General features: G+C 39.0%; 1 protein-coding gene across 3 annotated transcripts; it reads left to right on the forward strand.

Moving 5' to 3' along the window:
* Nucleotides 1-6,521: 6,521 nt before the first annotated feature.
* On the forward strand, nucleotides 6,522-26,496 carry LOC135463764 (uncharacterized). Of its 3 annotated transcripts, none has more exons than XM_064741194.1 (4): nucleotides 6,522-6,701; nucleotides 7,764-7,954; nucleotides 10,244-10,867; nucleotides 25,623-26,496. In XM_064741194.1, exons 2-4 carry the CDS (start codon nucleotides 7,810-7,812, stop codon nucleotides 25,883-25,885), a joined length of 1,032 nt encoding a protein of 343 aa, XP_064597264.1. In that variant the 5' UTR covers nucleotides 6,522-6,701; nucleotides 7,764-7,809; the 3' UTR covers nucleotides 25,886-26,496. The 3 variants fall into 3 exon arrangements, with proteins under 3 accessions (XP_064597264.1, XP_064597262.1, XP_064597263.1); XM_064741192.1 differs by lacking the exon at nucleotides 25,623-26,496 and adding an exon at nucleotides 19,969-21,032; XM_064741193.1 differs by lacking the exon at nucleotides 25,623-26,496 and adding an exon at nucleotides 16,932-19,069 and having other exon boundaries at nucleotides 6,530-6,701.
* The last annotated feature ends 847 nt before the right edge of the window (nucleotides 26,497-27,343 follow it).

Below are 27,343 nucleotides of genomic sequence, written 5' to 3' on the forward strand. Positions count from 1 at the left end.
AACACTATTGAAAAATCTGAAAGACTAAATGAAGTATTTTTACACACAGTTTTCAGTTGAACCTTAATTCATAATCATCATACGTTGTAGTTTTAGAAAGGTCAGCAAGGGTCATTCTGGACACGATCAAGCATGTAGGAAAATGTTATAAATTATCAAATGCTAAATGTTACATTCAGCCAAAACTTGAGAAATGGCAATGGTGGGTTGTTCGGTGTTCCCAGTTTTATTTCCAGTGGTCAAAAATGAAATGTTTACTAAAAAATTACATTAGTCAAATGCGACTTTGAAGAATCAGCCCCAAAGATTACAGAGATGGAACCCTAGTAGTACAATGTAGCCAAAGTTATAATGCCGTTGCTTAGAGTTGTCAGTGGCAGTGATCCCCAGATTAGAGCAGCTACGTCTAATAAATTGGGGCTCAGTTGGTTAGTGCACTAAGCGCAGCGTAATGACCTCTCGGTCCATACGTGGGAAGGTCTGCCAGCTACCTGCGGATGGTCGTGGGTTTCCCCCCGGCTCTGCCCAGTTTCCACCTACCATAATGCTGGCCGTCCTTGTATAAGTGAAGTATTCTTGAGTACCGCGCAAAACACCAATCAAAATCAACAATCAAAGTCTAATAACTTGGCACGCCCTTGGAGACAGGTGAATTCCTTATTTTATCCATTACTTTGGTGATGGGAGGAGTGCATAGGCCACACTGTTGAAATAAATCGGCTTCTGAAGTAAAAATTGACCCAGTTTTGAAATAATCCTGCTGACTACTTTTGATGTAAAAATTGACCAGTTTTGAAATAATCCTGCTGACTGCTTTTGATGTAAAAATTGACCTGTTTTGAAATAATCCTGCTGACTGCTTTTGATGTAAAAATTGACCAGTTTTGAACTAACCCTGCTGACTGCTTTTGATGTAAAAATTGACCTGTTTTGAAGTAAGTTCCACTTACGAAAAAAAAAATTGGCCTGGTACGATGGAAGTGCATGTTTTATCTCAAAATTGGTAAATTTTTATTTCATGTAGTCAGCAGGATGTTTCCAAAACTGGTCAGTGGTTTTTGTTTCAAGACGGGTATTTATTTCAAAATTAGTTTCTGCAGAAACGTAGTAAAATTGCACTCCGTGTGCCTGTCTGTCACATCTGACCTTGTGAACGCGATATCTTGTTCTCAAGGTCAGATGTCAAGGTCTTATAAAGTGGCTTGAGGTCAAGGGGTGGTTGCGATTGATTTTCCTCACTTTACGTAATCTAGTAAGGCTGAAATTGGCTCACGCCTTCCTCTTTAAGACACAGGGTCGCACAGTCCCTGAAACTCCATGAAAAATACAATTTCATTTTCAAGTACTTGAAAGTCTTTAAAAAAGACAAATACCCCTGGAAACTCCTTGAGAATCATAGTTTGTCCCGAACTTAAATATGGTCTGCTGACCGCCAAGTCTGTATATCGGGAGCTCGCTGATTATTCTCCCATAATCAGGGCTTCCGCTGGCACTCGTCATTGTCGCAAATTTAGAACAATTTTTTGAAATGGCGATAAAATTTGAAAAAATGCGAATGTTTTTGGCGACAAATTTATTTACTTAAGAAAAAATATAAACGTTATACAAAATCTACCATGAGAGTTTTCTGGGGTTTTAAGCAGATTTTCGCAATTTTTCTTATTAAAATAATCCACTTATTTTCATTTCAAACGGCCTCATCTCGGCGAAACAACAACACGATTGTATGTTGTATGGCGATTACTTGACAACACGAGTGTATGTTGTATGGCGATTATTTGACAGAAATCTACAAAGGGGGCTCAGCATTGTTGCAAGTTGACTTACATTAAATAACGCTTGAAATCATTTTTGTTAAATAACAAATGAGAATCACGGCATTTTGGGGGGTGCCTTTCATCGCCAATTGTGAAAAAAAAAATTATCAAGGGAAATAAATCATGGTAGAGTTACACCTATAAATGAACTTACCTCCCATGGAAATTTTAAACTTTTCCACTTAATAAACTAGTTTTTTTGGATTCGAAGTAAATTAAATGTTTCAGCATTTGTGCCGTTACTTAAATGTGTACGTCATCTGGTTTTCTCCTGTCGGACTGTGTTACTCCAATGTACTGATCATAATCTTGCATTTAAATAAACTGAATTTACAAATTAATGTCGTAATAAATTTTTCTGATAGAGGAAATTACATATTACTAGGATCCTACAGATAGGCTGAAAAAAAGGATTGATTTTTTTTTCTCACAAAACGGAAACATGCTGTCAAGCATTGGCCCATTATTTTGAGGGCAATTGTTCTAATTGTAACGTTTGATAAACTCCAGATATAGCTGGAAGAGACCAAACTGATTCTAGCGGCTACACCAAGGCAGATAAAAACGAATTACAGAAGGAGACCTACAAGAGTCATGGCCGCCAAGGAAGTATGGCTAAAGAAAAATAGTATTTACTACAAAATCTGATGAGTAGCTAAAGTGACTGGCTAAAAAAAATACTGACCCAGAGGAAGCCCTGCATAATGATATATGGCGTTCATTATTTTGACTGAACCAAGGCCGGGTCAAAGAATGTGTCGCATTACAGAGGTGAACGGCAGATATTTCTTGCAAAAGCAAGCGTACTGTTCAATATACATGCAAGCAAATTAAAGCATCTATAATTCAGACTTAAAATATAGTCTGTAATTTGCACCATGGTATGTTTAAACTAGCCTTAAAAATAACAAAAAACTCCTTGAAAACTCCTTGAATTTCATTTTCATATACCTCTGTGAACCCTGAGACATAACCACATACTCTGTGTGGCAATTTATCTCACAGTAACATATTTTCCCGGCGGAAGTGTCATATACTGACTGGCTAATTATAATGTTTTGTCAAGGTTTATTTTTGTATTTCCCAGAATTTCTCGTGGACACTTTGGATTGTGTGGTAGAAGATGAGCAGCCTTTAGTGTCGGAGCCGTCTCACTGGGAATGTCTGTCGCCGCAATCTCCAACACGCCCTCAACAAAGAACATCCACGAATATGCGCAGTGCCGTCAACATTTTCAGGAAATGGCTACACGTCAACAATTATCCTACCACCTACCCGGAGAAGATGTCTCCGTCCGAGCTGGACCTTCGGCTCTCTGAATTCTTTTCCACCATTAAACAGAACGACGGCAGAGATTATAGCGTCCAGTCGTTGCGGTCCTTGAGGAAGCGAATCTCGCGCCATTTAATACTTCAAGGCTATAACCATTCCATATGTACTTCGCTCACATTCTGTCTGAGCCAGGTGTCCTTTCAGAAACGCATTGAAGAGCTGAAGAATGCGGATAGCGGCTCGAATGATAATGAAACGTTCACAGATGTGTAGTAATGTATCCGTACAGCCTTAGTACCCGCATGCACGAGTGTTATGGATTATAGAATAGAACTTCTAGTCCAAAACACACATGTGAAAACGACCTATTTTTATGATGGGTGATGTCATTAACTCCTCAAAACGCTCGTATACCAGAACAGTATGTTGGCTTTGAAGAAAAAATGCAAGCACGCACGCGTCGCAAGCGCGGCGAAATAACCCATGAGCATCCCACCAATGCGGTCCGTGTGAGTTCAAGCCCAACTCATGCTGGCTTCCTTTCCGGTCGTACGTGGGAAGGTATTACAGCATCCCACCCCCACCCCCCGGACATTGCCCGCTTTCTTCCCACCATAATGCTGGCCCCGTCGTATAAGTGAAATATTACGGCGTACGGCGTAAAACACAAATGAAATAAATAAATAAAATACAATCACAAATACGTTTGTCTCTCTAAAAATTGCCATACATCCACAAAAGATTTTTTTTTCACACCAGTGCTCTTTTTGAAGTCGGATGCCCACTTGATCGATCCTGTAAAGTTCAGACTTGGATCTAACATGTTTTGGGTGATTTTCGCGTCCTTGAAAGCGGACAGTCGCGCAATTGCAGCTGGTGTCCTCTAGGAACTTCTTTCTTGAACAACATTGCGTTTAAGTTTCTGAGGCCACGAGATTGTCGTTTGATTTGGTTGTTTTTTTGCATAATATTTTTTCTCGCCCCGCAGGTATAGATTGCACTTTATGTACTTTGCTAACTTCATTGGGCGGTTCATCCCCACATTCAACTAAATAAAGTGGGTGTGTTTTCCTGGAAGAACATAGTTTATGAAAATGCATCTAAGAGCTCTTTTTGCAGGTGCACGAACGCTACTGCTACTGAGTGTCATCTAATAAAAAGAAAAACTCATCAGTTTGAAGAATATCTGTTTCTACTGATATATTGCTACGCAAACATAAAAATCCCTGGTACCAATCATGAATGTTCCAGAGTTCATGTCTGAGCCATACTTTAATACTTCAAGAAGCTATACCGGAGATTTTTGGCAAAAAAACAACAACATTTTTTATTATTTTAGAATAATGTAAAATAAAGCCTCGTCTCTGCACGTGCATGATACCGTTCAAAGTCTTTAATAAAGTTCATAAAATTCGTAAAGCGGGTCGCATTAAATCTTTTTTCAAACTTTTAGATTCAATTTAATGCTATAAATAGTTCATGTACGAATCTGATATTTACTTGGACGCCGATAACTTAAACCATTCGTGGTAAATACAGAAAATTTTATTAACGAGTATGGATTTTTGACCGAAAATCTGCGGTATTGCCTCTTATAACAAATTAACCGTCTTGCCAAATACTCTGACAGGGTGGCCAAGGATGTCGTAGCTGTTGTCTTTGGCAAAGGCGTTCCAGTTATGCAGCGCTACGTGTTGACACTGAGTCCTGCTCTTCAGATGGAGAAACCTTTAGGCCTATCTGATATTGCCGAAATAATATGGAAAACATAAAATCAATGATCAATTCAGGGAAATCGTGAAGGCAAGCATAGATGTGTCATCATTCACTATTGCTTTTCTTTTCGGGAGTAACTGGATGACATCATTCGAAAAAAAAAATGAAACGAAACAATGAAGTAGTTAGCAGTGTTGGTATATATAATATATAATATGATTCCGTTTTGATGCTTGATCTTACATGAAAAACTCATGAAAATCAGTGGCCTTCCGTAAGTTTGTATGACATAAACCTACATGTACATAAAAAGTCTGCTCTGTAGGTGAATTTGTGTGTTACACATAGGAAAGTTCGTCAGTTAGGCCTACATATGCCAGGGAAGATTTAATGGGCGTGTGGATAGCGGTAAATGTTCCTTATCGTCAATCCGACACATCTTGGGCTGTTTCCGTAACTCGTGCAGCTGTGCTGGATGGGAGTTACCCTACTTCGTAACTAACGTTCTGTATGTTATTCATAGCTTTGAGTATCCGGATTCCTCGCAAGAAATGAGTGCTTGGGGTTTAATGTCGGACTCAACAATTTTTCAGTCGTATGACGACGAAGGAATCCTTAGGGTGTATGTGATGTGCCTAAATTGTTGCAGAACGGAGGTAATAAATAACATGGAGCTAAATTGGAGAAATGCTGAATTTTTCCCGGCTTCTAAGGTTTAAAGTTCTACAGAACAATAAAATTATCATATTTGAAGGTTAGGCACATTCTGATACTTTTCCCAAAAAAATATTACCCAAAATCTATATTTTTCATTCTACATGCTTAAATCTTATTCAAGGCCTATCTGACCTGGATTGAATTCGATTTGTTTTCATCTCCAGTTCTTCGTCACGTGACTATAACGATTAGATTATGGGGTTTTATTTATGGAAATTGCGGTGGAAAAGCGGAATGTATATGCATTTATATACCGAAAGTTGTGCATGTAAGCCGCCCCACCCGAGCCATTATACTGATACGGGTCAACCAGTTCCTCGCAAGGACTACGAAGTAATAAACAACATGGAGCTAAATTGGAGAAATGCTGAATTTTGTCGGTTTCTAAGGTTTAAAGTTCTACAGGACAATGATATTATCATGTTTGGAGGTGAGGCACGTTCTGATTACTTTTCAAAAAAAAAAATCTTACCTAAAAGCTATATTTTTCATTATACACGCTAAAATCTTGTTCAAGGCCTATCTCGCCTAGATTAAATTCGGTTGGTTTTCACTTCCAGTGCTTAATCACATGACAAGAGTGTAGCGATGACTACCTCAGAGCAGCTATGACATCACTTCAAAATTGTGAAGTGTAGAGCTGTATATGTAGACCTATAGCAATTCTGGTAACATTGTCTAGCAGCCTTACCTTTAACACAGTTCATTAAAATTAGAAACTCTAAAATGATTAGATTATGGGGGTTTTATTCACGGAAAATGCAGTGGAAAAGCGGAAAGTATATGCATTTATATACCGAAAAATAATAAAAGTATATTATGCAAACGTGTATTTTCCGTTAATGGTTGGAAATTTCAGAAATAACATCACTGGTGGTAACTCGTGACCGCCTTAAAGCGCCTACCATGCCAACTCTTCTTCGTGAGTTTTTATGATAACTATACGTATGGCCTACATGTAGGCCTGTCAACGCTGAAGTCACGAGTGAAGAAGTTAGAACAGGTTAGAGCCATAAAATGAAAATTATTGGCCGCTCCCTTCACCGCAAGCTCTTCACATATGGAGGTACATTAAGTGCATAATACAAATGGCCACGAGGAAGGCTGTGTCGTCTGCGTTTAAAATCCACGTTTAACTGTAACTTTAAGATAAAACAACGGCCGACTGTCATTAATTTGGCAAGTATTCCAGTAATCTGACATTATAAGCTGGCATTCTCGTGTACTTTCTTTTTTAAATGGGATCTATTTGATAAGTTAACATTGCCCATCAGATTTAGGATAATTGCTTTTCTCTTCTGATCAATAACGAGTGTTATTTGAATGTTTTTCTTCGTCGGGATTTATAAACGATCATCTGCTTTTCTTTCATTGTTTGATTTACCATTTTGCCCCCTTGTTAAATTCCCTTCGTTCCTGCAATGGTCATACACTTTTCTCTTGTAAGCTTGTGTCAGGACATATTCATACATTCATCCACAGGGGTTTTCTTGAGGCAATTTTGATATATTTTTATATATATATATATATTAATATACATGTATGTGTGCAATAACATGATTGCAAATTTCAGCGAGGATTTATTTCCGTTTAGTTTGTTTTGTTGGTTGTCATTTAGACATTATCTTGATAGTGCATGCTTAGTCCAAGAACACTGACTGTTTATTGAAGAATATTTGGATACGTCATATTGATCATATTCATGTCTGCTCCATCCACAGTCAGGGACGAGCATACTTGGCTAAAATGGTGATGAACAGATGGCAGCCTGAATAAGCACTCCACTTTATACCTCTAACTGGTCAAATCCATGTTGGGGGCCTCCGTGGCTCAGTTGGTTAGCGCGCTAGCGCAGCGTAATGACCCAGGAGTCTCTCACCAATGCAGTCGCTGTGAGTTCAAGTCCAGCTCATGCTGGCTTCCTCTCGGGCTGTACGTGGGAAGGTCTTCCAGCAACCTGCGGATGGTTGTGGGTTTCCCCCATGCTGTGCCCGGTTTCCACCCACCATAATGCTGGCCGCCGTCGTAAAAGTGAAATATTCTTGATTACGGCGTAAAACACCAATCAAAAAAAAAAAAAAAATTCAAATCCATCTCCCCTTCCTATGGCCACACATAATGTTGTTCTGTCGCTTTGCCAAAAGACAGTTCTGTAATCTCAGCAATTGTGAACTCATTTTTTGTTTTTTACAAAATCATCTGACTTTCAAGTCTAAATGTTTAGTGGTTTTCTGTTGTTAGGGTCTGCATATTTGAAAGACTGATATTCACACCTGAAAAGCTAAAAATGGGAGTGACCCTGGAGCGAGTACAGAACAAGTTTGCCTGTATTATTGGAGAACTGTGCAGTGAACCTGATATCCTATCACAATTTGCCGTGTGGGTGGACTTGAGGATAGCAGAGTACAAGGCTAAAGGAGCCATATCATTAGGTTTGTATCTTAGTGTGATGGAATAAAAAATCTGAAGACTTTACATGTAGTCTTTTACATCGAACCTTTAAATAATGACATTTTCAATGAATATTTGTTTAGTTCTTTATGTACATGTACACAAACCTGTATACCTTTGAAGGCCATCACTGGCCCTGCTGTTTAGGACTACCATCTCTTGACCAATAATAAAACAAAGGCCTCTTGCATTTCATGTTTGTATCATTTAAATGCATTGTAGCTATCGCAGCTCTGATCACATGCAGCATTATCTTCGGGCCAGGGGATTCCCCAGGTATAACTTGCCTATTCCATGTTTCCTATGGTTTTAGAATCATGAATGGCTTACTGTTATATTATATTTTAATTTGATTGGATAGCACTCCAGTTGGTGTTTTCAATAATAACCAGGGCCCAGTTGTTTGAAAGTGTATTAGCTATATGTATAAAAACTGGTATTAAGTCGTATTTTATATTAAAGGACAAGACAGCACTTGGCCAAAACATATTTCAGTTGAACGCAGGATACTCAAGCTTTCTAAAAAGTATCATACTTTAATATTTTAAGGAGATTTCACCGAATAACATGTAGAACAAAATAACAATCCTGCTCAAATGGCTGCTGTAAGTCGAGGCAATCATCATGAGAATTTTATCCAATCAAATATATTGCCATCAGATCGCGAGACCTAAGCTGTGACGCAGTCTTTTCCCATTCACTTCATGAAGTGACAAATGATAACCTGGGACTACTGCATAAGATATCATTTTGAGATCATTTACAATGATTTATGTGTAATTGAAGGGAAATTTCATAAAGTGTTGTGGGGCAGGTCTGTATCATTTACAGCCCTCCACAGATGTACATGTACAGTCAGTTGATTTACTAGCCCTGTAATATTCAATGACAGTATCACAAATTATGTCAGACATTACATAACGTCTCGTCCCAAACCGAATGAATCTCCTCAAATACATTTTTTGTTGTTCATGTTAGTGTTTAATCAGCAGTTTTCAAATAACAAATATCAGGGTCAATGCAAACTTTATCAGGGATGCTGAAGGTTTATGGGTAGGGATGCTGAAGGTTTATGGGTAGGGATGCTGAAGGTTTATGGGAGTGAGAAGACGGCATCTCACCGGACAACACTTTAAATTAATTAAACTGTATAATTTTTTTCTTTGAATTTATTACACCTGAAGAATTTAAATTTTGCTCCCTGGTCCCTCTCCCATACAAACGATGTTTCTTCGTGTTTTCTTTGTAAAATGCAGTAAAAATTAATGAAACACAGCGTTCAAGCCGAGGTGCTTTCTCTGACATCGGCCTCATTTGTTTCAGAATTGATCATGTACAACAGTCCTATTGTAATTTGTAAACATTTAATTGGGGCCACAATCACCAGCACAACCCCTCTAAGGGTTACGACCTGAACCAGGAATACCCTGGCCTTGCATCTGCAGGTATGCTGTTGATACAGGGTTGCTGGAGTTCCTTGTAAATGATATAGTAGGCCTAATGTATCAACAGTTCAAGCAGTGGAGGAAATATTCTTCCGGTATGCCCATTTTCCGAGAAAACTGTATGTATCATGTGAGCATTCATCGCCGAAGTCCACAACTTTTATCTGCCATAGACTACTGCATAGACTATTATACGGAAAATACTTTCCCTGTTAGAGAGCAAGAGGAAACGTGACATCACTTTGCCCTCAATAATGGAGATGTGCTGAAGCTGTGTCTAGACAAAATTTCACTAAACTTTTACTGGGTTGAAACATATCTAGAAGAGTATTTAATGTTGGTTTATAAAGATATTTTGAATGGTAGGCTTTCAGTGGACATTAACATTAGTCAAGCACTGTCTTTCATTTTATCAATTTAGGTTTTCTTCTTTGTTCTTCAGTATATTCTCTATGATGTATGCATGCGTCAGGCTGACAGTCTCTTAAGATTTTTAGCCAAACTCATCAGCCAGTGTAGTTCTCCAAAGTCAGTATTGTAACAGCAGCAGTTCTCTTTCATATTTAGTGTAATGTTACCCAATTTTTGTTTAGACTAAGTACAAAATTGAAGACCAAGTTAAATCTGGTATTAAGTCTTAAACCAGTTTTGAACACCTGATCTTTGGGGTGAGGTTTCCACCAAAACTAAGAAGAGCTGTTTTATACCGTTGCTTCTCATTCTTTAAAGTATGTGAAGTTGTATGTGTCACATTCTGACAGTTATTAATAATGGCCATGCACCTGTGTACATTTTCAAGCATATACATGTAATCTTATCTTACAGACTGCACTGGATTGACTCCAGACCCCAAATGGCTCAAGGGACTGAAGACAGTCTCCAGCCAAGCAGATTCACCGTTACAAAAAGGCCCGGCCAGGCTGTCCAGTGGAAACGCCCGTCATAAAAACCAAGTGTCCAGTTCAGCACAGAACTCTAGTTTTGAAACAACTGTGAACCCTGAGTGGTCTTCTGAGTCTCACGATACAGAAAGTGTTGTTGTTAAACAGGAGATGGACCATGACTCAGCAGCATTTCCCATCAGTTTACATTCTAATCATTCCAACAGTACTATCACAGTGCCAAGAAAGCGACAAGGTGGGGATGATGGAGATATTTCACATTCTGATAACAGCATATTCTCCTCCTCTCACCCCTCAAAGTCCAAGCGCCTCTCCCCACACTCAGACAATAGCTTATCTGGGGGTGGACAAGACTCTGTGTCAAACCAAAGCTTTTTATCAGTCATAGGTGTGAATGATCAGCCTGACCAGACACCCCAAGACACTTTGTTACCTGTGCGTGAAAATAGTGCTGACCTTGCAGAATCATCAGAAGATATAACAATTACATATAATGACAGTCAGGTATTCTATCATCAGCCTGCAACTACAGATCCTGCTCAAACAGGTAAGAGGCATTCTGGTACAAATTTGTATTAAAAAGTGTTTGTGTTGTGAGGGTTTGTGGTGAAGAACGGGAGGTAATCAGGTAAAATGACCCGTCAGCTTGTCATAGTCCAAGATTGTGGCTCCCTGGTGAAATTACAAGGTGCATGTGAATGGTTGTAACATACAGTGTATACCTGTACATATAAATATCTGAAGAATATATTTCACATTTGTGACTGCATCTGTGTATTAATAAATTTAGGATTTGGAAGTTTCATAGTTACACTAGCAGACTGACATGCCAACAGTTTCAGAATATTTGAGTATGCACATGTACATTATACAGTTTGTATGATGGCAGTTATACAATAGGAATTATATGCATGGTTTGTATATTATGTGGCCTATGTCTCCACGGATGTTAGATGTCATGACAGGGAAAAGGTGCCAGTGTACTTTATACAGTGTACTGATACTTCTCTTTCATTGAGGAAAGTAACATCGTATGAATTTAATTTGAAAAGCTTACTGCTTCTGTAGTAGATGTATAGAACTGTGTTAAGTTGACATAACCCATATACCTAGTATACTAGTTATTTTATTTCACCATCCCATTGCCACATGCTTCAAGCTCTGATCATTCATTCTCTGTAGTAATCAAACAAGAAGTGTTTTTGTGAGTACAGTGTGTAATTTCCAATTAACAAGGCACACTTGCACAGCTGTAGACAATGTTCAATACTGGCCTTGGGCAGGGAATTTTTGGAATCATTTGGTGTGCAAACCTGTGTGTCTTAGGATGCAAGGCTGTGAGTTGTGTCCCAGAGGTTAGTGGTTTAACCTCATTACCTCATTAACATCAGGAGAAGATTTTGCACACCAATAAAAATGAAATCATTCAACAATCTGGTTCTAACACATGGAACTTTATGTTTGCTACAGGTATATTTAATAGGATTACATATGCTACAAGAACAATGAATTATTCACCCTGGGAAAGTAGGGTCATGCTGTTAATACATTAAAATGTAACAGGGTGCGCACAGTCCTTGAAACTCCTTGAAAGTGCCTGAAATACAATTTCATTTTCAAGTACTTGAAAGTTCTTAAAAAAGACAAGTACTCCTGGAAACTCTTAGTTTGTCCCGAACTTAAATGTTGTCCGCTGACTGCCGAGTCTGTATATCGGGAGCTCGCTGACAATTCTGCCATTATCAGGGCTTCTGCTGGCACCCGCCATTGTTGCAAATTTAGAACAATTTTTGGAAACTGTGATAGGCGGCCTCCGTGGCTCAGTTGGTTAGTGCACTAGCGCAGGAACCTGCCGATGGTCGTGGGTTTCTGCCGGGCTCTGCCTGTTTTTCTCCCACCATAATGCTGGCTGTCCTTGTATAAGTGAAATATTCTTGAGTAGGACGTAAAACACCAATCAAATAAATAAATGAAATGGCAATAAAATTTGAAAAAATGCAAATGTTTTTGGCGATAAATTTATTTACTTAAGAGAAAATACAAACGTTATTCAAAATCTACCATGAGAGTTTTCTGGGGCTTTTAGCAGATTTTCACAATTTTTCTAATGAAAATAATCCACTTACTCTCATTTCAAACGGCCTCATCTCGGTGAAACAACAACAACACAGTTGTATTGCGATTACTTGACAGAAATCTACAAAAGGGGTTCAGCATTGCTGCTAGTTGACTTACATTAAGTAACACTTGAAATCATTTTTGTTAAATAACAAATGAGAATCATGGCATTTTGGGGGCATGCATTTCATCGCCAATTGTAAAGAAAAGAAAAAAAAGTTATCATGTTTGAGTTACACCTGTAAATGAAGTTACCTCCCATGAAAATTTTAAACTTTTCCACTTAATAAACTAATTTTTTTGGGATTCGAAGTAAATCAGATGTTTCAGAATATGTGTCGTTACATAAATGTGCATGCCGTCTGGTTTCTCCTGTCGGACTGTTACTCCAATGTACTGATCATAATATAGCATTTAAATGAACTGCATTTACAAATTAATTTCATATCAGATTTTTCTGATAGAGGAAATTACATATTACTAGGATCCTACAGATAGGCTGAGAAAAAGATTTACTTTTTTTTTCAAGAAGCAAAAACATACTGCCAACCATTGGTCCATTATTTTGAGGGCAATTGTTCTAAATGTAACGTTTGATAAACTCCATATATAGCTGGAAGAGACCAAACTGATTCTAGCGGCTACACCAAGGCAGGTAAAGACGAATTACAGAAGGAGCCCTACAAGAGTCATGGCCACTAAGGAAGTATGGCTAAAGCAAGCGCACTGTTCAGTATTTTGATATACATGCAAGCAAATTAAAGCATCTGTAATTCAGACTTAAAATATAGTCTATAATTTGCACCATGGTATGTTTAAACTAGCCTTGAAAATGACAAACGGCCGTAAGTGGGAAGGTCTGTCAGCAACCTGCGGATGGTCGTGGGTTTCCCCCGGGCTGTGCCCGGTTTCCACCCACCATAATGCTGGCCGCCGTCGTATAAGTGAAATATTCTTGAGTACGGCGTAAAACACCAATCAAATAAATAAATAAATAAAATGACAAAAAACTGCTTAAGTATGAACCCTTTAAAAGAATGCTAAGATATGGAGTTAGGTTCACCATACAGACAACTGAGAACTATGCGTAAAAATACTTTCATTTATTTCTTCAGAATTTTTTAGGAGTGTTGAAAAAAGGCATTCCAACATTTGAATACTATGGTGGGCTTTATGAGCCATACCGGCCCTATCTAGGAACTCTGACCTCACATAACGTTTTTTTTCCTGATGTTATGGAATTTTCGAGAACATGATTTCAGTAATCTGAGTTATTCCAACATTCAGTGTTGTGATTTTAGTTGGATAAACTTTCTGTGATGTCAAAGTTCCTGAACTCTGACAGTATGATAGTGCTCTGATAGGTCCATAAAGCCCACCTTAGAATTCAAATGTTTGTACGCCTTTAACTCTTCTCACAAAAAATCTAGAAAAAAAAATGAATGTATATTTATGCATAATTTTAAGTGATCTATTTAGTGACACCTGCTTTGATTTTTAGGGGTCCTTTCCTTTAAATACATGCAAGTGAATCGGGAATATCCTAATGAATAGATGTATATGTTCTGATGTGAACAACAGTAAGTATTTCATGTCTACTTTGTTGAAGTTAACACTTCACCGTTTAGGTGATTGATTGTTTACACATAGAACTACAGTAAGATGTCATATTTCCTCTGCGTGTGTGTATACAGTATATTTGTATTGAGTCAAAAGACAAACAGATATGTTGAAAATAAATTCAAATTATTTACATGAAGTTTAAAGTTGAAGAATTAAATACCTGTGCACAGACTTCATAAGAGGTCATAGGTCATAGAGGAAAAGAATCTCAGTCAGCATTGTTCAAAGACTTCATAAGAGGTCATAGGTCATAGGGGAAAAGAATCTCAGTCACCATTGTTCACAACCTAAAATGTTAATGTAAGTCTAAGTGAGTGTATTAGCTTGAGGTGAAAGGCTTTCACTTCACTGATTAGTTGCCTCTTTTTATAATCAATTTATTTATGTGAGTATCCTTTGACAACTGTCAAAGTTCTATAGACATTGGGATATGTATTCTTTTAATTGCATTGATATCTGTTCAGTGGTTTCTTGTTAGCAGTATGATTCAATTTCTGAAAGTTAGCTTACAGGAGTTACATACATGCATGCACCTGTTGCCTTTGTACCTGCATACATGTATGTACCTGTTGCCTTTGTACCTGCATACATGTATGTACCTGTCGCCTTTGTACCTGCATACATGTATGTACCTGTCGCCTTTGTACCTGCATACATGTATGTACCTGTCGCCTTTGTACCTGCATACATGTATGTACCTGTCGCCTTTGTACCTGCATACATGTATGTACCTGTCGCCTTTGTACCTGCATACATGTATGTACCTGTCGCCTTTGTACCTGCATACATGTATGTACCTGTCGCCTTTGTACCTGCATACATGTATGTACCTGTCGCCTTTGTACCTGCATACATGTATGTACCTGTTGCCTTTGTACCTGCATACATGTATGTATGTACCTGTCGCCTTTGTACCTGCATACATGTATGTACCTGTTGCCTTTGTACCTGCATACATTTATGTACCTGTTGCCTTTGTACCTGCATACATGTATGTACCTGTCGCCTTTGTACCTGCATACATTTATGTACCTGTTGCCTTTGTACCTGCATATATGTATGTACCTGTCGCCTTTGTACCTGCATATATGTATGTACCTGTTGCCTTTGTACCTGCATACATGTATGTACCTGTTGCCTTTGTACCTGCATACATTTATGTACCTGTCGCCTTTGTACCTGCATACATGTATGTCCCTGTCGCCTTTGTACCTGCATACATGTATGTACCTGTTGCCTTTGTACCTGCATACATGTATGTACCTGTTGCCTTTGTACCTGCATACATGTATGTATGTACGCTTGGGGTTTATTATCGTACATGTTTAAAATTGTTTGTCATATGTGACTTTGTCATATATGTATGTATGTACGCTTGGGGTTTATTATTGTACATGTTTAAAATTGTTTCAGTCATATGACGATGAGGAGTCATTAGGTGTGTGCATAATGTGTCTTCCATGCCGCCACTGAAGTGTCATGCTGAAGACATGATACTCCACCTAGTCAAATTGTACTGACACCAGCCCAACCATTCATGTTTCCTTTTCATGTAACCTCTCAATGCTGAGCGCCAAGTGAGGCAACAGCAAGTACCATTTTTAAAGTCGTTGGTATGACCTAACCCGGGTTTGATCCTGCGGTCTCATGAATTTGAGGCAAATGCTCTAACCATTAACCTACCAGGGCAGTCCATGTGTACATGCACATGTCCTCTTACATGTAGCTATCTGTCCCATCATGTACTCGCTGCTGCACGTCATAAGTATAATATAAAGTATGTCAACTTGTACGACTGCAAGCATTGTATGATCATCAGTGTATATTAATTAGGCGGCATTGGATTTACATGTTACATGTACATTTAATGACTTTAATGATGTTTTAACATGTTTAATGTGAGGTTATGAAACTGTGCTAACAAGTTTCATCCATGGCATTGCATACTTGTATATGTAGCTTATTATTTCCTTTTTGCATCACACATTAATGATTCAAGTAGACATTTTGGGCAAGTGTATGTAGACTTCACAATGAACAGTTCCCTACATTGGAATGTTACAGGAAGAGACAATTGTATTAACATAAACTACACGGAGAATCTTCTGAGAAGTAACCAAGGATTTATGCAAACGGCCAATTTCATGATTGTCAAAGTGTGGGTGGGCTGGAGCTCCCTATTGCTTGATGAAAATCAAGTTGGCCAGTTTGGTCAACATACTATAAGAGATGGCGTGAGCTGCCATGCATAAGATGGAGAACAGTGACTATAATATGATTGTCTCTTAGCAACCTGGCCATTTTTGACCATAAAACAATCTCATTTTTGCCCAGCTGAATTTTTTTTTGCATCTTTAGCTGTTCTTTTTCGATAGTGCAACTGGCTACCCTTTTGACAGAGGCATTACTTATGGATAACAACTCCTGGATTTATTGTATTGGTGACATTTCGATGTAGGTTCTAACATCGTTATCAAACCATATGAACATACACAGATACAAGTCAACATATATACAATAAGAGAGTGAGTGGTGTCTAAACAGGCAACAATGTAACTATTAGATAATGGCTTCGGGGTTTAAGGCGGTCACTGTCTAATCTGATGAGGTCATTGTAGGCGCTTCTTAGGTGGTACCCGCTGTCTCCGTTCAGCTGTGGAGTGTGTCGTCGGATCATGATGGCTTCCAGCAGTTTCCTTCTTTTGTAGTCTGACTGGCTGTTGACTTTTTGATAACGCTGTAGGAACCTACATTGAAACGTCACAAATACCATAAATCCAGGAGTTGTTATCCATAAGCAATGCCTCTGTCAATCTGTACCACCCCAGCTCCTAAATGCCTCTGAAAGTGGCTACCCTTTTCCCTTGTAGATTATGGGATGCCTCTGTCCAATTACTTGAAGGGCCAATCTTGGAAGACCTCAACAGATCAAATGACTCCATCTGCTGTGCCCAAGTTTACCACACGTAACACGACGAATGCAGTGGCAATGTTTGAGCGATGGTTGCGGGAAACTGGACGCGGGGAAAACATGCCAATGCACAAGATCCCTGCTAATATTTTGGATGGATACATGGCTGACTTTTTTTCCACTGTCAAGAAAGCTAACGGAGAGGATTACCAGAGGAAAACTCTTGGTACGCTACGGTCATTTTTGGAACGTCATTTGAGAATTCATGGATATTCTTTTTCCATCCTGAAATCTGCGCAGTTTTCCCAAAGTCAACAGGCTTTTCGAAGGAGGTATCATAAGCCTTGATGAAGAATTCCTGTGTTGATTTGTCAGTTAGTATCCCATCAAGAGTAGGAAAAGCTGTCAACAGAGATACTATGGATCTTTCTCAAAATTCCAGCTTTACAAGTGAGAATTGTATGTAGAGTTTGCCTGGTGCAAGGAAGTTTACTGGTGTGCTAAATCTTGATCAGTGTTCCAATATTGTTGGTGGTAACTTCAACAGGCAGGTGATTTAGTTCAAGAAAAATTTATACTGTACACATTGACTGGAATTTCAGCATGATCAGTGGTATATCATCAGGAATTTGCCTCAGTGTTGGTACAAAAATGTACAAAAGTCTTGATCAAAGTTTCAGCATTGTCAGCTTGGTATTCCCATCACACATTTGCTCGTTGCGAAAACAGCAAGGAATTCCAGCATAGCCAGTGGCTTGATACTGAGGCACGGTAAATCTTGATGAGAGTTCCAGCGCCAGTCATCCTCTAAAGTGTGCTCCCAGACGTCAGTGTTTCAAAATGATTTAATACATGTAGGTGTTTGAAGAGTTCAACCTTGCATCGCTGGCGATTGACATAATGGTTTCAAGCAGAAATACATAATGATTGTCTTCATATGATTATGTATGTACTTAACATGCTAGTCTCAGTATGAGGGGTATGAACTGTTAGTCTCAGTATGAGGGGTATGAACTGCTAGTCTCAGTATGAGGGGTATGAACTGCTAGTCTCCGTATGAGGGGTATTAACTGCTAGTCTCAGTATGAGGGGTATTGACTGCTAGTCTCAGTATGAGGGGTATGAACTGTTAGTCTCAGTATGAGGGGTATGAACTGCTAGTCTCAGTATGAGGGGTATGAACAGCTAGTCTAAGTATGAGGGGTATGAACTGCTAGTCTCAGTATGAGGGGTATGAACTGTTAGTCTCAGTATGAGGGGTATGAACTGTTAGTCTCAGTATGAGGGGTATGAACTGCTAGTCTCAGTATGAGGCATATGAACTGCTAGTCTCAGTATGAGGGGTATGAACTGCTAGTCTCAGTATGAGTGGTATAATGAAGTGCTAGTCTCAGTATGACGGGTATTATAAACTGCCAGGCTGAGTGTCTTAATATGAGGTATATGAACTGCTAGTCTCAGTATGAGGGGTAACAGCTGGTACCGGTACCCAGGAAACCACTCCAGTCAGCTACATCATTATGGGGTGCTACTAGTCAGACTAGTCAACATGCGTTATGTACATCTACCTAGAAGTTGTAGCTGGATTTTGACCTTAGCACTAAAGAGATAGTTCGGCCGATAATAAGAGAAATTAGGCCTTCCTTAAAAATTCTTTGTTGGGTGTAACCCGATCAGTCAGAAAATATAGGGTCAGTCGATGGGGGAATTCATTTTCTTTTTTTTTTTTTTTTTTTAATTCTGCCGGGTGAGTAAGAGACTGGTTTTTAAAGAAATTAACATTGAGAGAGAAATAAGACAAAAATACCCAACAAGCATATTTTTAATGATGGCATGCCTGACATATATTGTATCTAGGCAATCTTTTGTTGTGTGTACATAGACACGCTAGTCATTTTTTTTCTTTTGAGAAAATTTTATCTCCTCAACATGAACACTACATGTACATCATAATATTCATTGTTCTGGAAGTCAGTCTCACAGTTCATGTACATGTACATGTAATGTGCTGTAGTGCATTCAAGAGACCATGATATTGTACATTTAGGTATAATGTCCAGTCCCTGAATTTTCATCCATGCATCAATGTGTCTTGCATATGGTTTTGACCAGGTTCTTCCATGCACATGCAGCCTTCACCCATGAGCATGATAGCTGTCCTATTAAGGGTGAAATTTCTTGAATATAGTGCAAAAAATAAAAAAGCCAAAAACCCAGTGACATATACATGTATGCAGATATATAAATTATTTTATGAACATGAACTGAAACGTTGTGCAAGTTTTCAGAATGATTTAAAATTCAATAAAGTGCTAAGAAAAACTTGTAACCTTTTTTGAAGTCCAGTGGCTGTGTATCTCTGTCCATTGCTTGATTTTCTATTGCATGTATGTTACCTCTAATTTATGCTCCTTCTCATGCGTTTGCTGTATGATGGTCAAATGGCACATGTACATTACAATTTTCCGAGGTTTATCTGTTCCTACATGTATGCCAGGCTGTACATGTACATGTAAGTCAGACTAGATGCTAAGACATGATAGAGGGCGAAAATTTGCCTTCTGACCACAGAGGGGATGGGGAATTGTAAGTGTAGGTACACTGTACATTAGTATAGACCTGACAGATACTTGTACATGTCTTTATTTGCAGGCTTCCATAGCCAGATATAGTTTTCACTAGTTTTCTGTCTGTGAAGAGAGATGCTTTCTTTTTCTTTTGTTTGAATAATAAATGGTGAATGATCTCTTGTTCACCCCGAATTTACCCTGTGCAGTTTCTTACCTGGACAAGGTTGTGCTTTCTAGTTTTGTCTAGAAAATGCTTACTTCATGTAAATTGTCACATCTGGAAAAAGTACTGAACTATACCTGTATGTATAAATATGTACATGTTTCTGATATTCAGTCTGACTCTGTCTGCCTCACTCTGTTCTTTGTCTCCCAAAGACCTCATCACCTGAACATTCTTCAATTGGATTTCCTTCTTTTTGCCAGAGTGGGATCGCAGTCGCTTCATTACCAACCACAAAGAAAGGGGAAGAAATCCCACTTCTGACACCAGCTTAATAATTGAACTTGACGCACCTGAACCTGGTAGATCCATGGAGGCCAGTGCGACGGTACCCCGACAGTTAGGACATCCAGATAGTCGTTACTCAACCCTGAAAAACACCCGCTATGCGGTCGCCACATTTGAGAGGTGGCTCGTTACCCATCATGGCGACAACACGAAGATGGAGAAAATTGACCCTGTCAAGCTGGATGCTTATCTTGTGGAGTTTTTCTTGACGGCTAAGCGCTCTACGGGTGAAGACTACCGAGCTGGATCCATAAGGCTTCTCCGAGAGCGCTTTGAACGACATCTGAAGTTGTATGGTTATCCACATTCCTTAGTGTACTCAGAACTGTTCGCTAAAAGTCAGCAAGCTTTTAAGGAGCGGAAACGTCAACTGAAGGATTTGGAGTTGTCTGGTGGCTTATCTGGAAACAAGTGAATGACTTGGAATATTGGCATCTTGAATTTGGGTCTGGCGATTTACACTTAATACATGTGTCAGGAAACACATGAATAGCTGGAAAAGTGGCATCATTCTTGAGACTGTGATTAACAAAAAGGAAATTTTCACCTGTGAAGATTCATTGTAGGTTGAATGCTTTGAGGACCATAATGGGTTTGATTTGAGGATATATATATATATATATACAACATGCATCCATAAGGCACTAAAGTTCCCTGGACATAACACTACTTTAGAGACATTTTTACATGGATCTGTTGTTTCATAGCATTTATGATTGGTTAAAAAGTCACATCATGATCAGATTGATCTGTGGCTGTATGTAATGACCTTTTCACAACGTCACCTTTGCACAACTACACGGCAGTTAGTATACTGGTGTACTGGTTATGAGTTTTGAATCCTGCATGTAATGCCATGTATATGTACATTGTTTAATAACAAACAAGTCAGTTCCTTCATGCAATCTCATGATACAATATCAGTTTGAGCAGTACCTGCTACTGTATCATCTTTTATTAATATACCATATAAACTGTATATCATGATTGGAATTTTGGAATTTGTGTTTTGTTGTGGATGTCAAAACTCTTGATACTGCTTGCATTTACAAGTATATATTTGCATGTATATGTAAGCAAAAGCATGTAAAAACTTCACATGAACTGAAAGGTGAATAATTAATATTTCAATATATGTAATTTTTAGAAGTGGTGCAACATATCAGTGTATTGGGAGTCATCATCCATGCATTTGCATTATGCTAAGTTTATTGGTGGAACAACAACATAGCAGGATTTGTGAGGAATAAAGTCCAAAAATTCAATATGTACCTGGCAAGGCCGATCAGAGATTTAATTACTACTGGCACTAGTTTCCTCCGCCTATAAGCCTGACTGGTGTCATACATGTATAACTGCCATCATACATGCATAACTATCGTCAAACATGCATAACTGTCGTCGCCCATGCATAACTGCGGACATACATGCATGACTGCTGTCGTGCATGTATCACTGCCACCATACATGTATAACTGCTATCATACATGTATCACTGCCATCATACATGTATCACTGCCATCGTACTTGTATCACTGCCATCATACATGTATCACTGCCATCGTACATGTATCACTGCCATCGTACATGTATCAATGCCATCATACATGTATCACTGCCATTGTACATGTATCACTGCCATCGTACTTGTATCACTGCCATCGTACATGTATCACTGCCATCATACATGTATCACTGCCATCGTACATGTATCACTGCCATCGTACATGTATCAATGCCATCATACATGTATCACTGCCATCATACATGTATCACTGCCATCGTACTTGTATCACTGCCATCGTACATGTATCACTGCCATCGTACATGTATAACTGCTGTCATGCTTGTATCACTGCCGTCATACTTGTATCACTGCCATCATACTTGTATCACTGCCATCATACATGTATCATTGCCATCGTACTTGTATCACTGACATCGTACATGTATCAATGCCATCATACATGTATAACTGCTGTCATGCTTGTATCACTGCCGTCATACTTGTATCACTGCCATCATACTTGTATCACTGCCATCATACATGTACATGTATCACTGCCATTGTACATGTATCACTGCCATCATACATGTATCACTGCCATCGTACTTGTATGACTGCCATCGTACATGTATCACTGCCATTGTACATGTATCAGTGCCATCATACTTGTGTCACTGCCATTGTACTTGTATCACTGCCATCGTACATGTATCATGGCCATCATACATGTATCACTGCCATCATACATGTATCACTGCCATCACTGCCGTCGCACATGCATCACTGCCATCATGCATGTATCACTGCCATCATACATGTATCACTGCCATCATACTTGTATCACTGCCATCCTACATGTATCACTGCCGTCACGCATGTATCACTGCCATCATACATGTATCACTGCCATCACTGCCGTCGCGCATGCATCACTGCCATCATACATGTATAACTGCTGTCGTACATGCATAACTGCCATCACAAATGCATAAGGGCCGTTGTGCATGTATCACAGCCATCGCACATGTATCACTGCCATCATACTTGTATCACTGCCATCATACTTGTATAACTGCCATCATACATGTATCACTGCCATTGTACGTGTACATGTATCAGTGCCATCATACTTGTGTCACTGCCATTGTACTTGTATCACTGCCATCGTACATGTATCATGGCCATCATACATGTACCACTGCCATCATACTTGTATCACTGCCATCCTACATGTATCACTGCCATCACGCATGTATCACTGCCATCATACATGTATCACTGCCATCACTGCCGTCGCACATGCATCACTGCCATCATGCATGTATCACTGCCATCATACATGTATCACTGCCATCATACTTGTATCACAGCCATCCTGCATGTATCACTGCCATTGCGCATGCATCACTGCTATCATACATGTATCACTGCCATCATACATGTATCACTGCCATCATACTTGTATCACTGCCATCATACATGTATCACTGCCATCATACTTGTATAACTGCCATCATACATGTATCACTGCCATTGTACGTGTACATGTATCAGTGCCATCATACTTGTGTCACTGCCATTGTACTTGTATCACTGCCATCCTACATGTATCACTGCCATCACGCATGTATCACTGCCATCATACATGTATCACTGCCATCACTGCCGTCGCACATGCATCACTGCCATCATGCATGTATCACTGCCATCATACATGTATCACTGCCATCATACTTGTATCACAGCCATCCTGCATGTATCACTGCCATTGCGCATGCATCACTGCTATCATACATGTATCACTGCCATCATACATGTATCACTGCCATCATACATATATTACTGCCATCATACTTGTATCACTGCCATCATACATGTATCACTGCCATCGTACATGTATCACTGCCATCGTGAAAAATGTTTACAAATGTACGGTGTACACACCAATCATACAAGTAAACAAATACAGAAATATTCTGACAAATTCTACATGAAAAAAGTACATGTAGAAAAAGTACATGCTCTTGTAGTCAAAAATCTAAATAAGTGAGACACCATGATTAAGTCTGGCTTCATTCATACATTTGTAGTGTTCATCTTAATGTACTTTTGTACACGCCCTCAAGATGTTGTTCAGGAGCCATTGTTTGCCGGCTGAGTACATATTCAATTATGTGGAATTGACACTGTTTAATGGTACCATACCATATGTGATAGACTTTATGAATAGTGGGACAGTCACTGCCTATGGAGACTCAAAAATTATGCATGTACATGCACATGTATCTGCTGCACTGCTATAGGTTCCATATACCTTGATCAGTAGGGCCTGTAAGTCTTGCCAAATTCCTTCCTTCCTTCATTAGTGTCACTTTGAACACCTGTCATGCCTTTCACAGAATATTGTGAATTCACAGGCAAAAATAACATGCATATGTGGTAGCAGATTCTAAACTAGCTTCCACAACTCTAGCTGAAGCTTTAAGTCAGAAGGATTCCCAGCTACCTGGCGAGGTGTGGTTTCCTCTGGCACGTCAGGATGGGCAGTGCAAGGTTTAGTCCAGGTGTAAACCTGACCTACATGTACATGTAAGCTTTACATTTGTGTACATATGCGGGGATTAATTAAGAAAACACCAGTTCTGAGACCATCAACATAGTTAATGTCACTGGATAGACTGACTATGGTTGTACAGTTTAGTTGCATGTAGAATTTTATTAAAGTTCTTGCCTTCAGTGATGTCAGTCATTATCTGTAGGCTACACTGAGACATATTACAAGGGTTCAATCCCGCTCTCCGGAAAATGTCAGGATTCTCTGACTTCCAGCTGTCCATGGTTGTTAATTACAGCCTTGGAGGCAATAAGCAGTTGACTATTTTGTGTCTGTGTGGTTTTACATGAAGTCCTCAGGAAGCTGGGTGCCTTCCACCAATATGATATATCACAGGTGAGAACATTCACCAATAACTTTTCAAAGTTTACCTAGTGGTTTATTCTGGTTTTCTCAAAGCGTCAAGTTAACTGGTGGCCATCCAGTAAGTGGAAAGTCACAATTTTCCTTAAAATAAGTGGCCGTATACATGAGCTATATATACACAAGTAGAGTGTCGTATCTGAGTTAACATTTTTTTTTTCATCCTTCATTTTGCACTACTTTCAGTCATCTGAACAAAAGCCCAGGTTTCCAGTTTTGAGAATGTGGGTCTAACCCTAGTTACATGTACCAGGAACATAACAGTTCATGCAGTAATGCCTTTCTCATGGCTGCTCAAACGGTTATATAAACTTTTCAATACCTGCATCTTGTATTTGTTTGTCTTAATGGGCTTTTTGTATACGTGTGAATTTAAGTGTTAGGGTTGAAGATGAGGGATGGTGAACAGCTCAATTAATTTTATGAATGAAAACAATTCTGGCATCTCTTTCCTTTAAAGGCATCCTTCACAGATATGATCGTTTGCTAAGAACTGTGCAAATCTTTATACTTGACCTCTATTTTATTCCCCACCATGAACTTCACTGCTGTTACATGTACATGGATATAGGTAAAACATTCTTGATTTATTTATTTGTTTATTTATTTATTTGATTGATGTTTTATGCTGTACTCAAGAATATTTCACTTATACGATGGCAGCCAGCATTATGGTGGAGGGAAACCGAGTAGAGCCCAGGGGAAACCCACGACCATCCACAGGTTGCTGGCAGACCTTCCCACGTACAGCCGTAGAGTAAGCCAGCATGAGCTGGACTTGAACTCACTGCGACCGTATTGGTTAGAGGCTGGGTCATTACCAAAACATTCTTGAGTGTGGAGATAAACACAAACAGGATTGATTTTATAAATTTGTGACTGTGTCCTTGTCTGGAAAAATGAAGCCAGTAACTTAGAGAATAAGTTATTATTATGTTGTTCATTTCATTCTGGGCAAAAACGTGAAAGTATTTTAACACATATACATTTTATTTTATGACTCTGTTTCATCCACGCTGTTAGGTTGTAGGATCCAACATTGAACAATGACATAAATGAATAATGTTTTGACGTTTTGTCTTCAGAATACACAGCGACAGAGGACAATGAGACCATCTTTCGAGCACGCTCACTAATCCAGGGCTGTTATTCCGGCGAGGAAAGGGCTATGATTGGACGATTTGCCATCCAACACGGCAACACCAGGGCAGCTGTCCACTATAGCAAGATTCTGGGAAAAAATATCAATGAGAGTACCGTCAGGTCATTTAAGAAGCGCCTTATTGATGTTGCCAAGGCACGGAACTGTGATATCAGCCAAGTTGCCTCAATACCTTCACGAAGGTAGAGGACAAAGTGACATTTGGTGTAATTTCATTGCTTCATTTTTTTTTTTTTTTGATAGGGTGATTTAAAAGGACGCAGAATAGACGTTGATTGGCTTACATGTGACACCAGGCATTGCTGGACACCAGACATGACACTCAACCACTCATGCAAAGTGTTTTCCCATGCAAAGAAACCACATGTAACTTTTTTAATGTCTCAGGCATTAAAACTTAATAGAGAATGTTTCTTTTTTTTAACTTGTACTGTTTGTATTATACATAATACTTCATCTTGAATGAGAAAGACGTTTTAGATTACTTACATATCAGTAACGACACATGCCCAGAAACTACAGTGCAAGAATATTATCCAATCCATTCTCCATGGCAGTTGGTGCTCGCTATTTTATTCTACCATGTACACGTAAATGTTTCTACGGTACAGTCAACATTTTACTGGCCATACATGTGGAGAACATTTCAGTATAAAGAAGAAATACTCTTGATAAATATATTAGAGCCAGACACAATGAAAAAGCTGTGTTTCTTGACCACTTCTGGAGGCCAAGTACTGTATATGACCTAAAAGTTTGTTTGTGATGGCATAAGTTGCTTAGTTATGTAAGTTACATATACCCATATATATATATAAATATATATACATATATTTTGTCTGATTCTAAGAGTTTTTTCAATCTTAGGGAGATTGATGTTTTAAGGATCGGTTTTAGAAGATACCTGTTGATTGATATTTTACTGGAAAAATGTTGGCACTAAAAGTAGTATTTAAAGACTTACTAGCCTTGAAAAATGTACTTTTTCTCAGAGCAGATACATTTATTTATTTATTTGATTGGTGTTTTTTACGCTGTACTTAAGAATATTTCACTTATACGGCTGTATGGTGCGAGGAAACTGGGCAGAGAACAGGGGAAACCCACAACCATCTGCATGTTGCTGGCAGACCTTCCCACATACAATGGGAGTGGAAGCCAGCATGATCTGGACTTCAACTCACAGTGACCACATTGATGGGAGGCTCCTGGATCATTGGTTTAAGCATGCTACCCCGCTCGACCACAGAGGCCCCTAGGGTGAATACAGTACCGAAATATTTATGTTGAACATACATGTACCCAAGTGAACTGTGTAAAGAGAGTCATGTTTCAAAGAGCAGACAACTTTCAGTCCGTTCCTTTGAAACTGCAAGTCATATTAATACAAGTTAATAATAAACAAACAGCAACTGCCAAGAAACTGCTTGTGTCTTGTCCTTCAATAGGTTTCAGCCATGTTAACTAAAATATATTACGCCAAGAAGTCATTCCGTTCCACATGCTACCAGTTCTCCACATTGTAAGTACCTTAAGCTACAAAACAAAAAGAGTTTGAATGTAGGCTTTGGATGCTGGAGGGAAGTTACATAGGTACCTGCTAGTGGTTTTGTTTTCACCAGTATCATATTTTCCTGTTTGCTC

The sequence above is a fragment of the Liolophura sinensis genome, chromosome 3 (genome assembly GCF_032854445.1).
Source record: "Liolophura sinensis isolate JHLJ2023 chromosome 3, CUHK_Ljap_v2, whole genome shotgun sequence".
NCBI lineage: Eukaryota > Metazoa > Mollusca > Polyplacophora > Chitonida > Chitonidae > Liolophura > Liolophura sinensis.